Here is a 27,998-nt window from a genome sequence, read left to right on the forward strand (position 1 = left end):
CCCTCTGATTTACACTTTGTACTGTATACAGTTTGCGTTCAAATATTTTTTATCATACAGATTAATATGTTTGATACTTTGAAAGGTTTATTATCTTTAAACATGTTTAATTAATGTCATTAAAAAGATAATACACCATACTATTTTGTTGTAAATTTCAAATGTGAGTGAACCTAGCTCGCATTTATGAAATTAGATTGTCTGGCGCTTACTATTTTGAACTAGTACTTTATATCTTTATGTCACGATTCTATCAGTCAAGTTCTATAACTGTGTCAGATTTTATCAATATTTGTCTTGCTGTTTAGGAAGATTTTCGCTAAGGAGACACAGACAGACAGACAGACAGATGTTTTAAAGATAAAACAAGTACTAATTGTTGAAACGATTATGGTGATATGATTTACGTTTGAACTTCCAGTGGCAAATATCACATGCATATTATGATGACTACAGTCATAGGACAATAGTGAGTTCCCACTCCTAAAATGTCCTTTCATTTCAACTAAAATCTAAATTTTCCCCAAGTACCATTAGATGTAGAAATGTTTAAAGTTTTATTGTATATTTGGCCTTGATATTGTGTATGCTTATTTTAATTATCTGACAAGGTGAACACAAAGAAAGGTATTTGTTGAAAAATTTGCTGTGTATTGTAACCAAATCAAAATCGTAAAAAATTTCCATTTGTGTTCAACCCATTAAATACTGAAAACAAACCTCATAAATATTATGGCCAAATAAACAATAAAACTCCAGACTTTTCTTCATCTCATGGCTTCTATTTAATAAAAATCGCTTATTTAGTTTATTTGGTAATTATTTTTATTGAAAAATATCGATTGTAGTTGAAATGAAATGGGAACTCACTTTTGTCATATGACTGTAGTTAATGTAACATGATAATATAAACGTTTCTCCTTACGAGATCGCCCTAAACATACATGAAATATTTGCCACTGGACGTTTAGCAACCGACAATCAATCAACCTGTGCGAGAAGACAGGATTCACTGGATTTTTAAGTTCTCCCATGCAAATGATTTTTACAGTTCGCGTATCACCCTAATTAGAAGTCAATTTATTTGATCACATCCGTAGTGGAAGTAATAAGTTGTCTGTAAAAATTAACCGACCGTGCACGTAGGTGACACCCAGGGCCGGGTAGTTAAGGTCAAAACTATCCACATAGTAGATTAAAATAACAACGGAGTTTAATAGATATTAACCATTATTATTCCACTGCATGTTGAAATAGGAATTTTTCTTCAGTGAACAAATCTTCATATCTCCCTCAGGCACGGGAAAATAAATGATTAGTATCTATAACTGCGAAGTGTACAACTAATCATATTTCAATTTTTTAAAATAAATATTTAAAAGATGTTGAAAAGAAATATTCCATAAGTAAATATAATTATTTAGACAGTAATAGTCAAATAACGATAAGTTCAACACTTCCTTGTTTTACACTGACCAGGAACTGATAGATATACAATGGAAAGTAAGACATACATCAGTGAACTTTGATACGACGCAAATTATTTCTCAGCGGATTTCAACTACTGTTGTTAGAGAATAAGGAATAATTACTCAACTTTCTGAAGCTTCAAAGTTCAAACCCGTTTGAGTGAGGTTCGTATTGATTAATCTTCAGTTACATATTAAGGCAGCAACCATTTGATTTTCTGGGGGGGAGGGGGCTATGGGTTTTTTTTCTGGACAAGTCGAAAACAATTTTTTCTTTCAATTTTAGCATTACATATAGTGGCAGCTGAGGGTAATACAAACAATTTTTTTTTTCTCAGAATCAAAAACAAATTATTTTTTTCTCCATAAAAAACCATAGCCCCCCCCCCCCCCCCCCCCCAGAAAATCAAATGGTTGCTGCCTAAGCATGCCTTTGTGTTGTTTGTTGTTTGTTGTGTGTTTTTATTTTGGACATGGTGTTATACGCATTTTTGTGACTTGTCGGTATTTTGCGACTTTTTAGAGACACTTGACTGTTGTTATGTTTTGAGTTTCAGTGAACATAAAATAATATGTATTTCTGGAGAATCAATTCTTCCATTAGGTGTTATTGGCTTTGAACTGGTTGTTAGTAACTGCGAGTACTCGTCTATGTGTATTTGTTAGATGCATTTCTGTTTCTATCATCTGATGACTTAAGCTTTTTTCAACTGTATACTTTATTTTTATGTTGTACTGTTACACCATTTTCCCAGGTTAGGACGAAGGTTTGGTGCCTATAAAATAGTTTTACCCCGCCAAGTTTTGCATGTGCTTGTCCAAAGCCAGGAGCCTATAATAGTTCAGTGGTTGTGGTTTGTTGCTACGTGGAATGGGTTTTGCTCATTGTTGAAGGTTATGAGGTGACATATAGTTGTTAATGTCTGTCTCATTTGGTCTATTGTGTAGAGTTGTCTAATTGGCAATCATACCACATCTTCTTATATATATATATATATAAAATTGAGAAAGGAAATGGGGAATGTGTCAAAGCGACACCAACCCGACCATAATGCAGACAACAGCCGAAGGCCACCAATGGGTCTTCAATGTAGCGAGAATTCCCGCACCCGTAGGTGTCCTTCGGCTGGCCCCTAAAATATGTAAACTAGTACAGTGATAATGGACGCCAAACTAAACTCCGAATTATACACAAGAAACTAAAATTAAAAATCATACAAGACTAACAAAGGCCAGAGGCTCCTGACTTGGGACAGGCGCAAAATTGCGGCGGGGTTAAACATGTTTATGAGATCTCAACCCTCCCCTTATACCTCTAACCAATGTAGAAAAGTAAACGCATAACAATATATATATTTAAACGTAAAAAATGCCATTTGTCATTTGCCATTCGCCATTATTTTTTAAATTATAATTTATAGAAAACGAATTGTTTTGTACCAAGGCTTTTACAGTATTTTAAACAGTCATTTAAAGATACGTGTGCATAAAGTGTACAACAAAACTCGTAAGGTGTCAAATACTTTAGGAAGAAAATGGATGCATGTCAAGTAATCGGTGCAATGTGGGTAGTGTTACGTGTTGCTAAACGTTGTGAAAACGTTAACCGTGCATACATTTTTGGAATTAAGCGATTCTGCACTTCATACAAAACGTACTTAGGTCAACGCTTTTACACCCAAATGAAGTTACAAAAAAGCATGAAATTGTTAAATAAAAATAGAAGTCAATTTCAAATTCATTGAACGTTCCATAGCCAGTGTTGTCACGAAATGTAGACATTCATTATTTTTTTTAATATTTACATTATGGTTGCACTATAGTTTTTGTTAACGTATAGAAAGTATATCAACAACTAGATGGTACAAAATAAATAGAATTTAAAATTGAAAATGTCTATGATTTGAATTTAAAAGAGGCGTTATTAGTGTTGTACATTCACCAAAGACTTATGAAGAACGTTTCATTATTATTTGTAAGCTCTTTATAATGCGATTGGGTATTCCTTTAAATACGGTTAGACTTCCTTACATACTATTTCATTACAATCGAAAATTCAGTTCACTATTTGTCATCTTTTAAATATTGTTGATATATAATAATTATGAGGGTCAAGATGGGGTCTTCCGTTTCTTTACTGTCTAATTTATTTGGACGTTTTTTCACGATTTTTTTTTATTTACGGTGGCACCCAACACATTGACTAAAACAAATTTGGCTCGTTTAATTTTTACAAAATTTTGACAAAATATTAACTTTGACCCTTTGACAAAAATGTAATCATTTAATAAAAATTGAACCAAACACAAATTTCATTGGATATATTATATAGAACTTTGTCAAACACTACTTTTGATTATAGAGAAGCATAATATTTATAAAACCAATAGACCGTAATTAAAACGTTCAGCTGGTGTTAGAGAGTTATCTCCCTGAAGTGATATGTACCACCTTAATTTGTCAATTATTCTCTATTCTTTTTATTATAGCACCACAAAATGAATTCTCGATGCTGGATTAATTTTTTGCCTATTTGTCAATATTCTTTATTATTTCTGTCCTTAATACTGCACATTTGACAATTATTCGCTACTCTGTAAACCCCACTCAGACCCTCGTGTAAATGAAACGGTCTAAGTGATACATTCGTTAGATTATGATTTCGTTTTTGGAAATTCTATGCACGTAAAATGTAAGTAATTTATAATACTTTGGAAAATTTTACAATTAAAAGTAAATGTAAACTGTATCTACAATTTATACTTTGATGTAAAAAAAAAAAGGAACCAATAAATAATCGGCAATAAATAAAATCGAACGATATGTTATATCCGTAGATATTAGTTTTGTCTTAAATACAATTCTGTGAAACTAATTTCAAAAAAGTTTCACCATAGTGATAAAAATGCATTGTACAATGTACGCACAATTTCTACTTTGAGGGACAAATAGAAAATAACACTTGCCATTTGTTAAATCGAATGATTCACGTGTATATTTCAGAGAATATTCTAGATATTTGTAATGTTATACTTTTTGTCTCGGTCGATTCATATCTTTTAACTGTAAGTACTTTTTGTAATTCAACAAAAGGAAATATATACATGATAACTGGAAAAAAAAATCCTTTTAAGCGAAATCTGTAGTTAAATCTTAACAAAATTACCTTTCACAAATTTGCATTTTTGTACCTTGCAAGATCATTAAAATCATCTCCTGTTAGAAAACAAAATTCATAATCGAAATCATAAATCAAAAGTATGAATATTAAAAACCACATTTTATCCCAGTTGATGTTCTTTAAATAATTAATAACCCCGTCGCATCTGTATGTCCGAATACTGCAATGTAGTGGTTGTCGTTTGAAGCTGTGTTACACATTTGTTTTTCGTTTATTATTTTGTACATTATAGATTAGATCGTAAGTTTTTCTCGTTTTACATTCGTCATTTCAGGGCCTTTTTTTGCCCACTATGCTGTATGGGCTATGCTTGTTGATGAAGGCAGTACGGTGACCTATAGGTGTTAGTTGGTCTCTTGTGGAGAGTAGTCTCATTTGCAATCATACCACATCTTCTTTTTATGTATATATTAACCTGTTGTAGAAACATAATGCATTCATTTCGTTGTATTTCAGAAACTCCACTGAACACTCAGCATTGCACTATTTGACTAGTGTTCAGTTTTTTACATGACCAAAGCAAACCGATATTTAAAAAAAAAAAAATCATAATGATTTTTTTGGTTCTACTGACGTGCATTATTGGAATAAACTCTCGGGTAGATGCTGAAGACAACATAGATGGCAACAAGTTGGCTCAGGAACTTAGAAAGATAAAAGAAGACATTGGCGTCAATCATATGCAGGTAATTTATATAGGTGGCAATAAGTTGGCACAGGAACGTAGAAAGATTAAGGGGCACGAAAACTTAGAAAGATAAAGAAAGATATTTGCGCCAATTATATGCAGGTAATTTATATAGGTGGCAATAAGTTGGCTCATGAACTTCGAAAGACTAAGGAAGATATTGGCGTCAATCATATGCAGGTAATTTATATAGGTGGCAATAAGTTGGCACAGGAACTTAGAAAGATTAAGGAAGCTATTGGAGTCAATTATATGAAGGTAATTTATATAGGTGGCAGTAAGTTGGCACAGGAACTTAGAAAGATTAAGGAAGCTATTGGAGTAAATTATATGCAGGTAATTTATATAGGTGGCAATAAGTTGGCAAAGGAACTTAGAAAGATTAAGGAAGCTATTGGAGTCAATTATATGCAGGTAATTTATATAGGTGGCAATAAGTTGGCACAAGAACTTAGAAAAATGTTGGTGCTAATTGTATGCAGGTAATCTGCATAGGTGGCATGCACAAGGTTAGCACAGGATCTTAGAAAGATAAAGCAAATTATCTTTTTATGCAGGTAATATATATTTGCATAGTGACTATAGCATACAATTTTAAATATGTTTTCTTCCTGTTAAGTTAACGTAAAATAAATAAAAAAACTGTCAAAATGTAACACTCTAAAAGTCAATTCAGAAATAACAAATATATGTATATTAAATCTGTAACAAGATACTGTTTTTTTTTTGTAAAGTTGTTTTAATTTGCAAACTAAATATGCTGGTGTTAGTTTACGTTAAATTATCACAAGTTTGTGAAGTGTAGGAAAAGTTTAGTTTAAACATATTTATTTATAGTGGATTGGGAAACAAGTTTTGCAACTTATATTAATCCCTTTCCACTTTGCGAAAGTGAGGCCCACAGTTGTTAACACGAACTTATGTTTCAAATAAAAGTAAATACGATTGCACTTTATATAAAAAAAAATATGTTCGAAGCGCTTTTTTGTATTTACTTTTATCGGGATGACTGAAGAAAAAAGCTAACGAAAAGCAAAGTCGCGATATACATATGTATACAAATAGTTGTGTTCATGTCACATGATAATTTTGTCACGATTATCAAAGTATTATTTAAGCTGTATAAAAACCCAACAAATATATCTACATGTGTGGCTTATACTTTTGTCTACAAACTACCCATCAGTTACACCCGAATGAAAAAGGAATTAAAAAGGTATAATAAAGAATCACAATTTGATTGTTTTTATTTTTTATTTCAGGAACAGTTCAATAATTTCCCCTATGAGATTAAGTCGGATACAGGGAACCAGTTGTTAGAAAGGGTAAGATTCGTTTTTTGTTTGTTTAATGTCCAGTGGCAAACATTTCACTCAATTTTAGGAATCGAAAATCAATACTTTAACAATAAGTAAGTACTGCATTGTAGGTTGACCGAAATAAATAGACCGGCGCTGAAAAAAAATAGTCTTCTCGAAAGGGATAGAACATTTGTCTTGCAATTTTCCACCTTCTGCGCTATCACACCGTTGGTGTAATACATTGTAGTTATGATTTTTATTGGACATGACTACACATAAATATATACATCCGACACCGCCAAACAGAAATAGGCAATAATTTTAACAGCCTTACGAGAAACCCTTGAGGATCATATTCACATACCTAATAAACCTTCAAGGGGTAGGAATAATCAGATCATTTAACAAAGTTATGCAGTGCAGTACAAACACAATTAAAAACGACCATGGTAAACCATATTGGAAAACAATATTTATCTAGACGAGCAATATATATGCTTGTGTGATGTACAATACTTAAACTTGAGAATTCGTTTCTTATCAATCCATAGTGCATAATTTGTTAATACGAACTACCAATGATGCATGTGATTCAAAAAGTAATAAGAAAAAAATACCAACCGCCGACGAAAATTCAAATTGGAAAGTCTCTAGTCAAAATTAATGATAAAATCAAAATCCCAGGCGCATCAAATGAATGAATAACAACTGTCATTTTCCTGACTTGGTACTTGCATTTATTATGTAAAAAAATGTGGATTAAACCAGGTTTATAGCTAGATCACTAACTCTTGTTAAATACCAAAAAGGATACAGAATCCTGCTAAGAATTTAGCAGTTTAGTAATCAGTACGTAATCAATTGATTACTTAAAAGTTGTTTCCCACTCAAACTTGTCAATATAAACTGTATCCTATAAAAGAGGGACGAAAGATACCAAAAGGGACAGTCAAACTCATAAATCTAAAACAAACTGACAACGCCATGGCTACAAATGAAAAAGACAAACAAACAACAGCACACACGACACAACATAGAAAACTAAAGAATAAACAACACGAACCCCACCAAAAAACTAGGGGTGATCTCAGGTGCTCCGGAAGGGTAAGCAGATCCTGCTCCACATGCGGCACCCGTCGTGTTGCTTATGTGATAACAAATCCGGTAAATAGTCTAATTCGGTAGGTCACATTTATGAAAGGGAAGGGGATTGTAGTTACGACGTAAGGAACATATCCGATATCATTTGTGAAACGGTTATTCCATAACGGTCAACCAACTCGTGATGGCGTCCGTAAAATTTACGAAGGGATGATTTCAACTTCACCATTTGGAACTCTTGGTTTAATAGCTTACGTGTGAGCAACTCTCTATCAAGAAAATCATGATAGGAAATGCAAGCACGGGAATATCGTATCAATTGGGAGATATATACCCCGTATGCAGGTGCTGCTGGAATGTTGCTACTTAGAAATGGAAAGTTCACAATTGGAAAGCTGAAATCATCTTTTTTGTCGTAAAGTTTTGTTTTCAACCGACCCTCATTGTCAATTTCTAGATGTAAGTCAAGATATGAGGCCGACTTAACTGTATATGTAGTATCCTTTATCTCTAGCTCGATTGGATAGATGCGTTCCACATAGTCACCAAATTTTGAATTATTTAGTGAAAGAACATCATCTATATAGCGAAAAATAGAGTTAAAGGATATTGCTAACTTCTTATCTTTCTTCCCAAGAAGTTCCTGCATGAAGTCAGCCTCATAATAATAAAGAAACAAGTCGGCAAGTAGAGGGGCACAATTCGATCCCATTGGAATGCCGACAGTCTGTTGAAAAACACGTCCTCCGAACGTAACAAATATGTTGCCAATCAAGAAATCAAGCATCTTGATAATATCAGTTTCAGAGAATTTTTTTGTTTGAATCAAAGTGATCCTTTACAAAGTAGGATTTATCCCTCCCTAAGACAAGATACTTGTATCTACGTTGCATTTTTAATTCTTTTTGTTTCATTTACTATTTTTATACATGTAGATTCAACTAAGTTTAGACACGTCACTAAATGACTTGAATCGAGTCATAAACGATGTATATACCAAAATTGTAACTGTGCATTCAAGTAACCCAGATTCTACGTCAACAAGTTTTGATCGATGCTGCGATTTACAGGATAGTGCCTTGACCTACTTACCAGAGTTTCAATCAAAAGTAAGTTATTTTTCATAATCCGTTCCTTACAAAACCCCAGGAACCCTTGTACATGTATACACATTTTAAAACATAATTTTATGGTGACTCCCATTACTGTAGGAAGAAAATACCAACAGGTACTACGTATTATCAGAGCGCGATAAACTGATTTTTGAAACATTGATTTCAATCTGTTTCCTCGATTTTATTGATTAAATTGGACGATTTAGATTTTGAATTATTCTATAGACAACTCTCTATTGTAAAAAATCATATGCTAACCTCTAGATTTTTTTGGTTTTTGTCATTGAGTTGCTGCCTCATACTTGTATACTAAGAATTTAAATTGTATCATACTCACCTCTCGATAAATTCACACAGATTCAAAATGAAGTATTGTATCTATTCTTTTATTTTTACATCTAAACTCAAATGAACATTTTTATCAATGAAATTTAGTTCAGCACAAGAAAACCTATGCCTTATGGACGGCCTCAATCATATCAGACAAAGACAAAAAAGTTAAATAAATAAATTTATCATTGATACTAGACGAGCGTTTTATCTGCAACAGACTCACTAATGATGAAATGGAAATCAAAAAGTATAAAGGTCAAATAAATTACAAAGTTGAAGAGTAACAAATTTGTATAAAATATGTATATTATATTTTTTTTTATCAATTGGTTTTCTATTACCATTTTTAGGTTGACCTGAATAAAGCATGTGTTACGACATCACCTATAGCTGTAAACAATTTAAAATACCCGACAGAACAAATCGGTGCAACAATGAAAACCAACTATGAGTACAACAAAAACGTTTTATGGCAGCACTACAGCACAACAGAAGGCGTGTCTGTCATCTACCCAGCCACAAAGTGGCACAATTGTCAGAACTTTGATCCTAGATTTAAGTAAGACAAATTGTAGAAAATTAATGTTTATGTTTGCGTAAGCATATAGTTGTAGGTGCATTAATGTGTTTTCATTTGTAATATCAAAGTATTGTTAACATGTCAATATAAAAGAGGGACGAAAGATACCAAAGGGACAGTCAAACTCATAAATCTAAAACAAACTGACAACGCCATACGTCATTATAAAGTAGAACTAAAGAGAACCGAAAAATTCAAAAGGATATTATAACTCATAAGTTGAAAGCAAAGTGGTAATTCATGGCCAAAGAATACACATTGTCAACATAGAAAAATAAAGACTGAGCGACACAAACCATACAAAAAACCGAGGTGGTCTAATGTGGTCCGGAATGGTATGCCGTTTATTCTCCATATGTTGCACTCAAGACGAGATTTTACATAATCTTCCAAATCTGTCAATTTGTTTTATTCTAATAAAACCTTCCGTGCACATATATATATATATGTACTAACTTTGTCTGGAGACCACGGGATCGCATTAATTCAATATTTTATGCGCTTAATTTACACGCGGAACCGTCTTAAATTACTAGACGTCTATATATAATTATTTTATACACGCATGCATAGTTAAATTGACTGCCAAAGAGACACTCCTCCGGGTGCGGGAATTTCTCGCTACATTGAAGACCTGTTGGTGACCTTCTGTTGTTGTTTTTTTCTATGGTCGGGTTGTTGTCTCTTTGGCACATTCCCCATTTCCATTCTCAATTTTACTAATAATTAAAGAAACATTGATCATGCTTGAGCGGCATGATGAAGTTAACGAAAATAACATTATAAAGGTCGTATGCATCCAAAGATTACCCGGATTAACCTTCACTCGGAACATTCAAACACAACAACAACAAAAGGGTGCTCTATGGTCACAATAATAAACCATCAGCAGCGGTATCGACCCATAGAAGAAATACCACTATACCAAAGACAGTTTACTTATCTAATTCTTGTTGTACAGTTTAAATGTTTCTGTGTAATAAAAACCTTTTATTGTCATTTTCTGCTCGTCGTCGTGTACATTGTCATCTACCTTTAGTCGTTTTATTATCCCTCAGTTGTCTTTTTATGTTTCCACCCTAAGTGTGACTGGGAAAAAGTCACGTTGACCTTCTCCCAACCAGAAATAAAACCTCGTTATAATATGGCGTGTGTTTCGTAAGTACGCAGCCACGTCCAGTCAGAATGGAGACGTTAAATACAATGTAATTTTTAGTTTAGAGAGAGTGCTACGCGCTCTTTACGATAAGAACCCATGCATAACTTTTTGAGGGAACAAACCTATTATTAAGTGTACATTTCCTCTCTTTCTCAACATGCATGAAATGAAATGTCAAAAGATTTTAAGCAACCAAAAAAATCAAGGTTAGTTTTTCCAAATCAATAATTGTTCCTCTCTTTTTTCTCTTCCTTCGTTAGATCGTCATACGCAGCAGCTGCTTCGCCTACAGATAAAGATGTTGTTATAGTGATTGATACAAGTTCTTCTATGAGACAACCGTCTGGAGTAATAGACAAAACCAAAATTGTAATAGCCAAAGAAGCAGCTAATAATGTCTTACAAACACTCAAACCAAATGATAGGGTAGGTCATTTTGTTTTAAAATTATTATGACCAGTTTTGTCGTTTTTACTTCTGGCTGCAACTTTTCCATGCATAAACGGAATGATAATATGAAAAAGAGCTTGGAATATACAAAGTATTTGTATTCTGTAAGACATGTCCACCCTAGCCTCTGGGTCAACATTAATTGCTCTTAGTACCCTTGAATGCAAATGGTGGAAAATAACACATATCAATGTAAGTGTCTTAGGTTTTTAACTGACTGCAGACCGAACCACAGACATCTAGAACTCATGTTTACAACGAATGAATTCAATATTAAATCAAAAAGTGTAAATAAATTTAAGAAACTATCCTGATAAAATAACTATCTATACAATATAATATTTAAGGACGACATCACAAGTTCAATGAAGGATAAAAAACTTAATTCACATAGTTTTTCACTGACCCCACACCCCCCTCTTAACTTAATTTGGGGAAAATTGATTGGCCAATTGGGATATATGTAAAATCGATTTTAGATTAACAAAACTTACAGCAATGTTGACCCCCCCCCCCCCCCCCCCCCCCCCCCCCACCCCAAACTATTTGATTTAAGTTTTTTTTTATCCTGCATCGATCTTTTGATGTCGTCCCTTAGGTCCCTGTCGAATATGTTTCACTCTTTTTCAGCGAATATATTTTAGGTGGCATGAACACATAGACAAACAAATATTTGGAGCAATATTTAATAATAAAGAGTCGAAAGATGCGAAAGGGACATCAAAACTTACAAGTCAAAAATAAAATGACAACACTGTGACTAAAAAAGAAAAAGACAAACAGACAAACAACAGTACACACAACATAATATACTAGTAGAAAATTATAGTCTGAGAAAAAAAAATTTCAATTGGGGGTGATCTCATCAGACTTTTCATTTTATAGGTAGGGATTGTTCGATTCGATAAAAATTCATATACCCCTGCAGGAGATAACTACCATTCGTGTTATGAAAACCAACTTGCATTTGCAACAAAAGAAAATACGGACAAACTAAAGCAGTATGTGTTTTCAATCGTGTCAGGTGATTTTGAATCTAACTTTGAAAATGCTCTAGTATCTGCATTCCAATACTTTAATTCCACGGATGAAGATGTTCAAGTTGAAAATAGAGGTACGTTTGTTTATTGTTAACTTTGTTTGCATGCACTAATAAATACTTTTTTTACACAACGACTATTTTGATCTAAACATCAACTGAAAACAAAAATGCAACGTCACACCAATTATAATTCATATTTCGTTTCATACATTTAAATGGTGTTATCATTACAATTTAGACAGTTCTGACATTTAGCCTACAGTCAATCCAACACATGGCTTTTCAGACACTCAATTGAATAAAATTGAGAAAGGAAATGGTGAATATGTCAAAGCGACAACCACCCGACCATAGAGCAAACAACAGCCGAAGGCAACCAATGGGTCTTCAATGTAGCGAGAATTCCCGCACCCGTAGGTGTCCTTCGGCTGGCCCCTAAAATATGCATAATAGTACAGTGATATGTTTTTGAAATGTACAAGTACATATTACATATGGTGTATTACCAATGTTATTTCAACTGATCTGGCGGAGCTTACATTTTAATAGCATAAGGACCGTCTATTTGGAGATGTGTGTGCTAAGGTTGATCGCCGTTATAATTAATATTGATTTCTAATCACCTATCAGTGTTATTAAAGGAATTTACAAAAGAATGATTGGACACTTCATTGATGAGTTTATCCTAAAACACCTATCTATGGATGGATTGGTCATTTATAAGCGAACCGGTTAAACCCCTCCAAGTCAAGTACAATAAATAGAGTAATACATATGTAGCATTCTGCTTTCTTTGGTTGTAACGATAAGATGATTAAAAAGATATCACATTTACCTAAATATAAAATTAAGGAGACGTGGTATGACTGCAAATGAGATAGCTATCCACCAAAGGTCTTATGGAGTGGAATTAAGCAGTTACAGGCATTTGTACAGTCTTCAATGAAAGAACAATCAGTACTTGATAGTCAAATGTAAAAGACACCAACATGAAACATGTGAAATACTTTATAGGATAAAACTAACGGCCCAATTCTTTTTCGAAAACAAATATAACAGACATAAACAAACGACAACCATCGAACTATAGGCTGCAGGCTTGGGATAAGCACATAAAGAATGTGGCAAGGTTAAACAACTCTTTCATATCCTAGGACAACGTTGTAACAGGACAACATAAGAAAAACATATTTAATTGTATTTGTGTTAGAAGTGTAACATCGATTTGTGAGTATTAACAGAGCAAAATGAACCAACTCAATTATGTAGTTAATTCAGCTGGATTCATTAAAGACGGCAGCCTTAACTATCTATTACACCTTGTAATGAACGTTATAGTTACATATCTTGTTAACTAGAGAATAATTATGCATTAGTAAACCATTAATGTCATACTATACAACGTTCAACACACCTCCCGTCCAGATATATACAACACAAACCAACAGAGCGACTTAACAATTGCATAAATTAATATTTTCAGAACAAATCATTCTTTTCATCAGTGATGGATTGTCCTCATCTGGGAAAAACCCGGTTCAAGTAATCAGCGACGAGAATTTGAAATATAACAACAGAATTGCAATATTTACTTATCTGATTGGACAAGGTAACTTAAATATTACTATTTTTTAACATTGTTTAAATACATGCTTGTCCTCCCGATATTTTAAAATCACATAAATAGTATGTGATTATTTTAGAGACATGTGGTTAGAAAAAATGTATAGCTTTCGCTTTTTGGGATGTAAGTATACAAATTGTATAAACATGCTAAAATATAGGATTGTCAATAATGGGTATGTAAGACAGGAACTAATCAATACACAGATAACGACATGTATACGATAAAACATCACAACAAAATAATCTTAATCGCGAAGCTGTATACAAACGCTCTTTTTGCGATGATTTAATAAAAAGAAACTTACATATAATTGTATAAACGAGATTCATAATTTGTTCTCACAGAAGAACATTTTCACTCGAACTTCATCAGTTTAAAACCGTCATTGTGTTTTAAAGGTTGATAGTTATCGCAAATAAATATCGTTTTTCATACTTACTTTGTAACAAGGTAATTCGTGCATGCATATTGGCAGCAGATTTTTTGTTGTTGCACGGGATGTATAGATACGCAGCTACGTTCGATTGAAACTGGCAGTACATTCATTTGGATTTGAGCGTCACTGATGAGTCTTTTGTAGACGAAACGCGCGTCTGGCGTATATACAAAAATTAGTCCTGGTATCTATGATGAGTGTGAATTCACATTACTATAAGACGTGTCAAGGTACTTATCTATCCCCAATTCATGTATTTGGTTTCGATGTTATATTTGTTATTCTCATAGGATTTTGTCTAATACTTAGTCCGTTTCTGTGTGTGTGTGTGTGTGTGTGTGTTACATTTTAATGGTGTGTCGTTGTTCTCCTCTTATATTTAATGCGTTTCCCTCAGTTTTAGTTTGTTACCCCGATTTCATTTTTTGTCCATGGATTTGTGAGTTTTGAACAGCGGTATACTACTGTTGCCTTTATTTATTTCCAGGACCCTAGTTTAAAAGTATTTTTTTTAGAAATAAGATATTCATCCAAGTATACTTCATTGGATTCCTGAATCCGAATTTTCAATTAAAACAATGTTATTTTCAACTTTAATTATAACATTGTAGTATGATTGAAAAGTTGTAAAGAAACATATTCTTGTAAGATCAATTCACGTTGTTGGTTTGTTATTACGATGATTGTGTCTAGTCTAGAAAGTATATCTTATATTTGTTGTGTGTGCGCCTTTTTTTTTTTTTTTTTTTAACTTTAGATAAAGTATATAAATTAAAAGCTTATACATTTTTATATATTTACAATTGAATTATTAACTCTCTTGTTATGTTTACAGAATCAAGTGCAAAGTTACAGTTACAAAGTATGGCAAATCAGGATCTTATCAATCTATCTGTTGGACCTAAACAAGTAGGTATTTAAATTTCCACACATTTTGGAATATTTCTGTAACAGATGATGTATATGTAGGATGTATTACAATGTAGAAGCTATTTTTAGCAAATTTGCTATTTAGCTGGCTCTGCTTAAATTAGTATATATTGCTATACTGTGTGTGCTGTTGTCTGTTTGTCCTTTTCATTTTTAGCCATGGCGTTGATAGTTTGTTTTAGATTTATGAGTTTGACTGTCTCTTTGGTATCTTTCATCCCTCCTTTACTTGAATTAAAATGTAAAAATAATAATAAAATATCAAAATGTTATACTTAAAAACTTTTGTTACTACTACTGATATAAATCCTTAAACTTGAACTATCGAATTAAATATATTCTGAAAATTAAACTCTCCTTTAGAAAAAAAACCCATCACTAACAACGCCATGGCTAAAAATGAAAAAAGATAGACAAACAATAGTACACATAACACAACATAGAAAACTAAAGAATAGACAACACAAACCCCACCAAAAAACTAGGGGTGATCCCAGATTCCTTATATTAGACTGGTTTGTTGGAAGCGATTAAGTAAAAAAAGCTGTTAACAACACCATTAAAATAACAGAGGAACAAGTCGAAGCAAGACCTGAACTTTTACAACCTCTAGTTTGGACTCAATTGTAAACATTGATTTAATAAAACAAGTATTGTCAAAAACATGTTTGGGAAGCTATTTAGAGCGTATATAAAGAGAAGAAAATGAACCCTTTCTACATATGTAACATATATGCACACATGACGCAGATTCAAAGGAAGCCAGTGTAATGTGTAGTTCCTGTCTGGAGTGGCAACATATATCTTGTTCTAGACTAAAATAACTTCCAAAGGCAAAGAATTGGGTTTGTAACGATTGCAAATGTTAAATCTTGTGTCCATTTGAAATTCATAGAAAACAACTTTTATTGTCTGTCATGTCTGTTTTATAATGTAGTTTTGCATAACACTATTTTACTCACAAGGCAGGATATTTAAAACATAGATTTTACACAGTATTTATTGGGATTCATATTGCTCTCTTTTATTGTTCTGAGATCACCCACAGTATTTATTGGGATTCATATTGCTCTCTTTTATTGTTCTGGGATCACCCACAGTATTTATTGGGATTCATATTTCTCTCTTTTATTGTTCTGAGATCACCTACGATAGTAGAGGGCCATTATGTTTTCTGGTCTGTGGTTCCGCTCGTCCGTCCAGGTTAAAGTTTTTGGTCAAGGTATTGAATTTTAGTACACTTGTTGCTTATGAGATAATCTTTCTAATTTTTCAGCCAAATAAGACTTTTGACCCCAATTTCACGGTCCACTGAACATAGAAAATGAAAGTGGGAGTTTCAGGTTAAAGATTTTGGTCAAGGTAGTTTTTGATGAAGCTGAAGTCCAATCAACTTGAAACTTAATACACATGTTCCCCATGATATGGTCTTTCTAATTTTAATGCCAAATTAGATAATTACCCAATTTCACGGTCCATGGAACATGGAAAAAGATAGTGCGAGTGGGGCATCCGTGTACTTTGGACACATTTTTGTTTGTCATGATATTGTCGTGTTTTTTTAACTGAGGAGTTTGAATACCCCTTTGGTTTCTTTTACCTACAATTTCAAATAGAAGGAAAAAAATACAGGTATATAATAGTATTTTATACTTCAAACATATTTCATACTAGAAGTACACATGAAGTTTTCATGAATAACATAAGCATTTGTTATGAAATGTGTTTCAAAATTGCAATATACAGCATGACAAGATTAAACTTGCCTGAGAATGACAGAATCAAAGAACATATCTATAGTATACATTTTTAACAATGACAATGATCAGTCATCAATATATTTTTATTTGAAACATTTGAACTTTTAGATTGGTCATTTTGAATATTTTGACCAAACCAACCAGCAATATCTTTCTACTAGATTGGCTACGTTTTATGAACATTTGTCTACAGGAAGTCAATCAGGCGAATCCACATTCACGGTACCATATGTAGATCCTTTCTCAGGAGTGGGTATGTATATTGAAATAAAAAAAGAAAACACTAGACTATATATGTTATTTTGTCACTATCTCAAGAAATGTTATAAAGTAAATTCGTATCTTATTTTAGCAATATGATCGCCAAATACTACCATAAGAAGTACATGTAGATATCAATTTTTGAAAATTATTGTATTTGTATTTTTTTTTTTCGTATTTTTTTTTCGTATTGTCGAAATGATATGGTTTCGTTTCTATAAACTGCTCTTTTAGACATAGTTTGCTTCGTATAAAAAAGATAAGTGTGTGAATATCTACAAAGACCAATGAAACGATTTCAAATAAAACCTTTGCGTCTGTATAGAAAAATAAACGAAATTGTTGAAAAAAGATAGGTTGATCGCACATGTATTTTCTTCAGGATTGATCACATCGTTATGTCGACGTGTTCATGTGTCGTCTGGTTTCCATGGAGTTATGTGCACAGACGTGAAAATAAGTAAACTATTAACCGAAATAGAGTACTTCTCCGAAGACGAGTTTACCTACGCTTTTCTGATAGATGGCACTGGAAGAGCACTTATGCATCCTTTGTTACCAAATGCAGCTTTTGTCAAATCTACAGAAGATCCTGTTTTATTAGATATTAGTGTATTAGAAAGAGAACAAAATGCAAAACCAGTCATTGAATCGATGAAAAGGTAACAACTGTTGAAAAATGATACCTCACTCAATCAGTGGTCCCATTTCATACCACCTTGCGAGTCCATTCTATATATTTCCTTCAACACTTTCTCAGGTACAACTGAACAAGTTTTATGTCAAACTGGAACTTCCCGTCCATTGTTAAAACTGATATGTGCGGACTGTATAAATACGCAGCCGCGGTAGGTCGAAAAGCTTCATATATCATGTATATGGAGAAAATGCCATACTCTCATAACATGGCCTGCTGTTTGATTCCCCCCCCCCTCATTACAACGCCCTTTTCCGTCGCTCTCAACGTTCACCAGTAGACCGTTTTGAAGAAACAATTTAATGCTCTGTTGTGTGATATTTGTTTACTTTGATATGCATGAAATATGTCGCGCTTGCGACGTAATAAACAACAATCTTACTAGCCAGACATTCACATTTAAACATATTATCAAATCAACATGGCAATTTCTGCATCACAAAGATATAATGTAAATTGTTTATACACATATTTATATTTTCCAGAGGAGGAACTGGTTCCAAATCGTTTGCCAAATTTTTCACCAAACCACGTGGAACACTGGTAAATGATGGTAGTAGTGATATCAGTCGACAAGCTCATTTCTTTTGGGGACCAGTACGTATATTTTAACATTTGTGTATACTATTTAGTGTAATTTCACCCTAAATAGATGTATTAATACATGTAATTTTATGTAGTATTAATTCCAGTGGAAATAATTTTTCCAGAATATTGTTTCTATTTGGAATTTTATAATGAAGGACCTCTATTTTTGTGACACCGTTAGCGTGTTTCTCAATGTTGAATACTGTATATTAACATATTGTTGATAACCCATTCAATTTGGTCTCTGCTAGATAATTGTTTCATATTGATCAATCATATTACATCTTCCAAGTTCACTGTTCAATGATTGAATTGTAGATTCCAAACAGCAACTTTTCCGTGTGTGTTGTCCTTGTGAACGAATCTTATGCCGAAATGACAGAATCTCAGTTTCCACTTAATGACGCAGATTTTGACAACGTTTTTATGAACCACGATCGGAGTTTGCTCACTGATTCATTTTCTAATTGTAAATTCTACAAGAGAAGGGTAACACTGGGTAGGTACTAGATCGTTATAACTAGCCAACTAACATTAAAATTTCATATACACGAATTACATATTCTGGTACATGCATATAACAAATCAGATATTTTTTGTTCAATTTAGATGCTTATCTTTCAACAAGTACATAAGTACAGACTAGAAATGCAAAGTTTGCATAACATACATAAATAAAAAAAAGCCTTGTTATGGTTATAGAAATGAATAATCCAGAGATACAAAAATAATATGCTCATTAAGCAGTCATTGAGATTAAACGTATTTGTACAAGTTTTTTTGTACAAACAAATGTTTGAAAAGAATATGGGGAAAAACAAATAAAATACCGTATTCCAAGGTATATTAGCTATAGGGTGTGTCCATAAAACATGACAACATAGAACCCTAGACTCAAAACAAATAACTTAATGAATAGATAAAAAACTGTCATATTCTTTACTTGGAACACGCACATTCCAGACAATTGTGGATTAAACCAGGTTTTTTATAGTTAGGTGGACTTCCTTCCACCGTGTATGACAGTTAGTTATTTTGAGGACAAACTTATTATCGCAACCCAAACAGACATTATTGGTTAATTTAACAAAATATATGATCCAAATAATAATAAATGCCATATGACTCATTTACCATTTCAGATCGAAGTTGTGTCAAATTTTCACAAGCTGCATTTGAAAACCCTTTTCAATATTTGGACCGTGACGAAACATCGGTGGATATTAGTAAATACAAAGATTTTCTAACAAAAACGAGCGTTACTAATCCCGGATTTCACGTAAATATCATATTTTGTCAATATATTATATTAAAAAACAAAAACCACTTCATAGAAAGCTTAAGGAGGCTCGAGGGTATAAAAATTTCAGAAAAAAAATAAACATTTGTTTTTTATTTCAAATTTTATTCGTTACCTTTTGTAGTTGTTACTTATCATATGGTACAAAAATCATTCAAAACAAACAATTCGTGTTGGCCCCAGATGACTCTTGAAATGTATACATCATTGAAAAAGTTCCAAATTATCTCCCTTTGGTGGAAAAATGCCATGTTTTGGCTTTATAATTGAAATATTCATCGGTGACCTACATTTTTTAATATAATTTCCATATAAGCTGTACTTAAACTAAATTATTGTAAAATTTGAGCGATTTCTGTTATAAATTTCTTTCTTTTTTTTTCGATAAATATCGATTTTTATATTTTAATATTACCTTTATTTCTCCTATTACTTCAACAGAAAAAACCCAACTTTACAAAAATGTATGCTTTTTTCGAAGGCAGATTGTGGGCGCAAATGAACGGTGACCCCACTTTTTTATTTTATTTTCTGTTAACTATAAGATAAAGTTCATTTATAGAAAAATATAGAGAATTCCTATATAAATGATTTAGACCTGCGAACCCCCTTAAGACTAAAATACGGAATGGCATACTGCTGATTAGTATTAAGCATAACAAATACAATTTCACTTAACAATAAAGATTGGTTTTTATCATGTGATTTATCGAAATATATAGCACTTTTTAAAATATATTAACTATGTTCTTATAGTCAACACTACGGGCATCGGTTTGGGCATCATACAAAGCTGAACAATTTTGGAAGAATCATTCGGCAACGTACGTGGCCTGGCGATACATAGCAACAAAAGCAGGACTTATCAGGGTATACCCCGGAGTTTTGTTACTAAAATCATATGACCATGAGAAACGCGCTTGGTAAGCATCACAAAACATTGATATACAGTTAGTTAATAATAAGTAGATCTTACATACTGTTCAGAAATATTTGCGATGTCTTTGTTTATTTTCTTTTAATTGCAAACAAACATCGTCCAAAACGAGACACGAGTTTTTAGGAATCTCTCAAATTGATAAGACAACTTCTGAATCACTTATAAATGTGAAAGCTTTATACTTAAAATTGACTGTTATCTTAAATGAAACAACTGTTTTCAATACAAACGACAATATAAAAAGTGCAATTCTAGATGTCAAATATGCTTTTAAAATTAAACACAAAGCTTAAAGAAGAGCAAAAGTCGAAACTTCAACTACTAATCACAAGTCTATCAATGTCTGTCAAAATGGACAATAATAATTGTCATTGTATTTACAACAAGATGTCATTAAATTAGGTTGGATATCCTCCATGTATCATGCATTATCATAAAATTAATTTTATTTCCCAATGACCATCTCCTTATTGTTAATTCTTGAAATGTATTTAGTTATCCTCTATTACAATATATCGATATAAATTAAATACAAGCAATCGTATATGTAATCTGACTATATAGATCTCGTCGTGATCTTTTCCAGGTGGCGACAGACAATGGCACATCCAGGCACCATGTTTTTAACAACGCCATATGTTGATGCCTGGGGATCGGGCATAGTACTTTCTTTTGTACATACTATACATAAAAAAGGGTAATTACCATTTAAAGAGCTATAAGTAAATGTTGCGGAAACATCAAAACTAACGACAATATAAAATGACGGAAAAAAAGGGTGAACTATATTGTATAAAAAAGAAGATGTGGTGTTATTGCCAATGAGACAACTCTCAAGGAGAGACCAACATTGAACAGAAAGTAACAACTATACATGGAGGTCACCGTACGGCTTTCAACAATGAGCAAATAATATATTAAAAACTCATAAGTCGAAAATAAACTGACAGAAAAACCAAGAACGGTCTGATAACAACCAATTCACGAACACTACATTGAAAACAAAAGACTGCGCAACAAGTATCATTCAAAATTTGGTGACTATGTGGAACGCATCTATCCAATCGAGCTAGAGATAAAGGATACTACAGATACAGTTAAGTCGGCCTCATATCTTGACTTACATCTAGAAATTTACAATGAGGGTCGGTTGAAAACAAAACAGATGATTTCAGCTTTCCAATTGTGAACTTTCCATTTCTAAGGAGCAACATTCCAGCAACACCTGCATACGGGGTATATATCTCCCAATTGATACGATATTCCCGTGCTTGCATTTCCTATCATGATTTTCTTGATAGAGGGTTGCTGCTCACAAGGAAGCTATTAAACCAAGAGTTCCAAATGGTGAAGTTAAAATCATCCCTTCGTAAATTTTACGGACGCCATCACGAGTTGGTTGACCGTTATGGAATAACCGTTTCACAAATGATATCGGATATGTTCCTTACGTCGTAACTACAATCCCTTTCCCTTTCATGAATGTGACCTACCGAATTAGACTATTTACCGGATTTGTTATCACATAAGCAACACGACAGGTGCCGCATGTGTTTCAGGATCTGCTTACCCTTCCGGAGCACCTGAGATCACCCCTAGTTTTTTGATGGGGTTCGTGTTGTTTATTCTTTAGTTTTCTATGTTGTGTTGTGTGTGCTGTTGTTTGTTTGTCTTTTTCATTTTTAGCCATGGCGTTGTCAGTTTGTTTTAGATTTATGAGTTTGACTGTCCCTTTGGTATCTTTCGTCCCTCTTTTGTAATGCTGGCCAGTTAAATATATCTGATAACTGTTGGCACTCATCATGGTGCTCACTGAAAGTATAAAGGGAGTTGTTATAGTATCATGTTTATACATTTTGTAGATGTTACTAACGTTTTGCGCTTAGTAGAAATGATAGTATATATAACAGCAATATGATATAAACAAGCCGCGAAAACCCCGTGTACTGTGTTACCTAATTAAGATCGAGGGACACAAGATTCAATTTGGTAACTCAATCAGGCAGGGAGTTTGGCAGACGTCGTGGCATCTTCACACGTTGTTAAATGTGTTCACCTGCCTTAAACAACTAGTGACTATGATACAGAAATAACAGGATCTACCCAACATATTTGACAAACCATAACAACCACTATCATCATTCTTGTTGATGCTATATGTTTGCATTTTAAAAGCTTGACCGAATGTCATATGTAGTTTTTACACAATTCAATATAAAAAACATGATTGGTTCTTTTCTGCATGTAACAAGTAATTTTCTCTTATACCCGACCTTGACCAGCTATAATCATTTTTGAATGAAATTAACTTGCATGTTTGGATAGGTATTGTAGATCTGGATTCAATTATTGTATATTTTCATTTAACACTATTTAAGATTTTTGTTTTGGTTAAAATTTAGGAACTTAAAGTTCTAGTTCGATACTTATTTATGATTGTAGATCCAATATTGTTACTGCTGCAGCTGGTGCAGATTTCCCATTGGAGTACTTCAATTGGTTCATTACAAGTGTCTATCCATCATGTGCTGATAACAGGTAAAAAATGAAAACCTAAGTATTTAATTTTAAAAAGTTCAGAAAATGGCGAAACGAATTTGAGAAAATATAATAACAATAAACTCCTGAAATCAGTAAACAAAGAAATATTGTGAGTGTAAATATTTTCAATACTTGTGTATCTGATTCTTACTGCATTTATAGTTCATACACAATATATCCATATTTTATTATTTAGTGGGTACAAATGCATTATCGTTGATGACAGCGGATTTGTAGTTATGCATCCACGACTGAAAGAGACTACTGAAGAATCTGCATTTAAGGCACCAAAACATATAACAGTAGAGGTAAGATTACCCTTCCGGGCACCTGAGATCACCCCAGTTTTTGGTGGGATTTGTGTTGCTTAGTCTTTAGTTTTCTATGTTAAGACTTGTGTATTATTATTTGTCTGTTTGTCTTTTTCTTTTTAGGCATATTGTTGTCAGTTTATTTTCGATCTATAAGTTTGACAGTCCCTCTGGTATTTTGCGCCCCTCTTTTACTTTTACCTTGCCATACTAACTGCAAATTGCTAAAATCTTAAAGGAATTTGAGAAAATGTATAACTATTAGTTTTAATTGTAAATTTAAATGTCCATTATTTAGAGTACAGTGTACTTTTTATTAAATTATGGTAGTGAGGGGTTGATATTACTATAAGTTCTAAGGTATTAAAACAATGAAAAAATATTCGACAGCCGCAGTAGGTTAGTAAAGTAGTTAAATGCATTCAATTTCAGGAACCCGGTATTGCAAATATACTGAAAAGAGAAGGCGTGTTAAACTCAAAAGACTGTCAAGATTATTCGACGAATAAAGATCTTTGGTCCTATAGAGTGAGTATGTTTATTTAGTCCGAAAAAGGTCACAACCTATTTACAAAGGGCTTTGTGGAAAACTGTTACTGGATACATAATGTTTAACATGTCAGATATATGTATATATTAATGCACTTCGATCACAAAACTATGAACACATTGAAAAAAGCAACGTACATTTTACGAATATTTGTTCCAATATTCCGTAAGAAGACCAATTAGTACCTAGCATGGACTACATACAGATAAACAAGACGTTATGCATAACTACTTGATTACCTTATCTGTATCAAGGATTTGTATATTAGATTACCTTAGCCGTATTTGACACAACTTTTTTGAATTTTTGATCCTCAATGCTCTTTAACTTTGTACTTGTTTGGCTTTATAAATATTTTAATATGAGTCTAATATAGACGAAACGCACGTCTGGCGTACAAAATTATAATCTAGGAACCTTTGACATGTTTGATAACTATTACCATACATAGCCTTGTCTGTATCACTAGTTTGAAGCAATAAAATACTAACAGGCAGTTTCGAATAATATTTTTGAAATTAATCTGGCTTTCTTTGTGCATTTATTTTTTTCTTTGTCCCGACTCATACTAGGTTTACATGTAACTTTATTTTGTCACCGTTTTGAGTGAGTTCAGTTGATCAAAATACGAAATTCAGTTTAATTTCTGTACTTTTCCAAAAGGTGACTGTACCAACCGGGAAATCTAGTGGACTAAATTTCGCAGACACAGATAATACGTTTGAAATACGACCTATTACTGATACCAATCTGTTCATTATTAGAAGCCGGTCAACGCCAGCTTCGTCAACGTGTACTTGTGTAAGTTATATATAAGCAACAGTAGTATATTTCTGATCAATTACAATCAATCAATTAAGCAAATACAAATCTGGGTCACTAACTAAAACTTTAGAAAACACCTTAAAGAGGAAAACAACGGAACAACAGAAACACTGATTACAACAAACGCCAATATAAATAAAACGGACTTTTTGGTAACAACAACACTTTGGTACAGGACATTTTAATATCAATTGGTGGTTGTATGGTTAGCAAAACCTCCCGCTTATATTGCAATGTTAAAAATAGCGCTTAAATGACAACTTTGCGTGACAGGAAACAGCACAAATAAACATACATGACTTAAAAATACACAAATGAATGAATATATTAAAATCAAACATTGGAATGAATATGTTGTTTTATTATTTAAAACACCATTAGTATATCATTTATGTGTAACCAGTTGTATTATTCTCTTTAAGCCGTCTTTTTTTATAATAAGACACGTTGGTATATAAAACATATCTGCTATTGAAAAATAAATAACAATTAAATATCCAGCATACAGATATTTAACCAATTTCATATACTTTTAGGCGGCGTTTCTTTTAAATAGGATTAGCATACTTTAGTCATCACTGAAGAGACATGTATTGTCGAAATGCGCATCTGGTGCAGAAATATTGTTACCGTTAATGTTATTACTACCACTGGGTCGATGCCTCTGCTTTTGGACTGTTAGTTCCCGAGGGTATCACCAGCCCAGTAACCAGTACTTCGGTACTACGAAGTACTTAAGTACTGGCATGAAAATACTGATTTGTTTGCTGTTACAAAATGTTTGAAACTATTATAAATTAAGGAATGTATCTCCCTAATGCAACGCTCTGAATCCTTTCACGGATTTGGCTATACTTTTTGGACCTTTGGATAATAGCTCTTCATCTTTTATAAAAGCTTTGGATTTCAAATATTTTGGCCACGAGCATCACTGAAGAGACATGTATTATCGAAATGCGCATCTGGTGCAGAAAAATTGGTACCGTTAATGTTATTAGTGGGTATAGTCATCCAATTAAGTTGGTTTAAAATTTCAGAGTTTTAGTTTATCCATTCAAAGTTAAGGAATGTATATGATATTGTAATGAAATCATAGTCTCTTCTTACTTTTATTATAGAGTAGTTTTATCATATGTTCTGATATCTTAAAAAATTATAGGACGGGTCGAAGTCACCAGATGTTGTAGAATGTAAGACCAACTGTAACTGTCTGTGTCATAGACAAATCATCTACGATGTTTGTACCAACAAGTATAGTACAGAGTAAGTATAAATCGCAGTAACCTAGTTATTTATGAGTTTGACTGTCCCTTTGGTATCTTTCGCCCCTCTTCCAATGTTTGATGCTGTTTTGACTTTATTGAAGTTTGTCAAACATAGATTCAAGCTTGTTTTAGAATAATCAAAAACTCAAAGAAGATTTAGAGTTTAAGAGAGACTACACAAAAACACAACAGAGCATGCAGAGCAAAACTAAAGACGGAGCAACAAACATCTCACGAAAATCTGAGTTGTAAAGTGGAAACGACTACTTTTTCCGATTTTATCCAAAATGGATTTAGGAGTAATCGTTGATTAGACTCAACCGAACGATTTGAACAAAAATCAGTCTAGCATATGATTGTCACGAAAGTCAAGCGTTGATTCATATATAATGTTAAGTCATAAAAGAACCAAGAAGCTTTTTATTTACATATCACACTGACTGTGATATTTTTTCATTAACACCATGTTCCGTGAAATATTTATAAATATTTATAAAAGCATAAGAAAATAATGAATACTAATATTTCCGTTCTATGATATACACAGGGAGGTATAACCCAAGTAAAAACAGTAGTATCTTCTCTTTTTCGAAAAGGAATATTTTACAATTGAGTTCACCGTAAAGCAGACAGCTATATATACTGATGTTTTTTCATGTCATATTTGATCAATTATTTTTGATAAATTGTAATCGCAGCAATATTTATCGCCTTTTTTCATTTAGGTCTGCTACTTTACCATGTAGTGCGAGACTCCCTGATACATCAGGAGTAAGTGAACCTGACATTACAGATGGACTGATAGCATGCAATGATCCAACATGTCATCTCCAGTCAACAAAACAGTAGGTTGGCTTACGTTATGACACAAACTTAAACCATGACAAACGTTACAATTCAAGCTTTTGTCAACTGCCTGTCCCCCAGTGGTTATATAATCTCTGTTGACGTTTGAATATTTTAGATGACTATGCGTGTGGATACTATCTTTATACTGGCTTCTTTAATAAAGCTATTCCCCTCTAAAATGACTATGCGTGTGGATACTCACATAATACTCACATTATACGGGCTTCTTTGGCAAGGCTATTCCCCTCTTTTAAATATACCTATGCGTATAGATACACGGTCTTCTTTAATACGGTCATTCCCCTCTTAAATGACTATGCGTGTGAATACTCTCATAATACGGGCTTAGTTTAACAAGGTTATTATCCTATTAAATGTCTATGCGTATGAATACTCACATTATATGGACTTTTTTAGTAAGGCTATTGCCCTGACGCAAAACAAAAACAACAGCCGATCCATTTCTTTATAAGAGAAAGAACATCATTTTATAATATAGAAGATGTGGTATGATTCAATTCTCCACAAGAGACCAAATCAGACCACATGGCAGAGAAATTAACAGCGTAATGTATATTGCATGGTCTTTAATATTGTACTTTAAAACTACAACCCATTTACATACCAAAAACTCATTAAAGAAACAGACACTCCAAAGATCACATGAAAATGGCCGTTTTTAATCGAAGTAAGCCGATG

At 32.9% G+C, this 27,998-nt stretch overlaps 1 protein-coding gene across 2 annotated transcripts in view; it reads left to right on the plus strand.

Moving 5' to 3' along the window:
* The first annotated feature begins 1,414 nt into the window (after positions 1-1,414).
* Positions 1,415-27,998, plus strand: part of LOC139526888 (VWFA and cache domain-containing protein 1-like) — a 28,621-nt gene continuing 2,037 nt past the window's right edge. The window contains exons 1-22 of one of the 2 annotated variants that reach the window (XM_071322034.1): positions 1,415-1,634; positions 5,075-5,336; positions 6,601-6,663; positions 8,676-8,849; positions 9,539-9,747; positions 11,188-11,353; positions 12,263-12,491; positions 13,903-14,028; positions 15,318-15,391; positions 17,281-17,425; positions 17,816-18,095; positions 18,616-18,727; positions 19,037-19,217; positions 19,861-19,997; positions 20,775-20,941; positions 21,545-21,655; positions 23,401-23,496; positions 23,696-23,807; positions 24,243-24,338; positions 25,024-25,161; positions 26,345-26,448; positions 27,176-27,295. In XM_071322034.1, coding sequence (XP_071178135.1) covers positions 5,202-5,336; positions 6,601-6,663; positions 8,676-8,849; positions 9,539-9,747; positions 11,188-11,353; positions 12,263-12,491; positions 13,903-14,028; positions 15,318-15,391; positions 17,281-17,425; positions 17,816-18,095; positions 18,616-18,727; positions 19,037-19,217; positions 19,861-19,997; positions 20,775-20,941; positions 21,545-21,655; positions 23,401-23,496; positions 23,696-23,807; positions 24,243-24,338; positions 25,024-25,161; positions 26,345-26,448; positions 27,176-27,295 — 2,975 coding nt within the window. In that variant the 5' untranslated portion in view covers positions 1,415-1,634; positions 5,075-5,201. Of the gene's footprint in view, positions 1,635-5,074; positions 5,337-5,419; positions 5,519-6,600; positions 6,664-8,675; positions 8,850-9,538; positions 9,748-11,187; positions 11,354-12,262; positions 12,492-13,902; positions 14,029-15,317; positions 15,392-17,280; positions 17,426-17,815; positions 18,096-18,615; positions 18,728-19,036; positions 19,218-19,860; positions 19,998-20,774; positions 20,942-21,544; positions 21,656-23,400; positions 23,497-23,695; positions 23,808-24,242; positions 24,339-25,023; positions 25,162-26,344; positions 26,449-27,175; positions 27,296-27,998 lie in introns of those variants that run through there. The other variant, XM_071322035.1, reaches the window with a different exon arrangement.

This window comes from Mytilus edulis, chromosome 6, assembly GCF_963676685.1.
Source record: "Mytilus edulis chromosome 6, xbMytEdul2.2, whole genome shotgun sequence".
Classification (NCBI taxonomy): domain Eukaryota; kingdom Metazoa; phylum Mollusca; class Bivalvia; order Mytilida; family Mytilidae; genus Mytilus; species Mytilus edulis.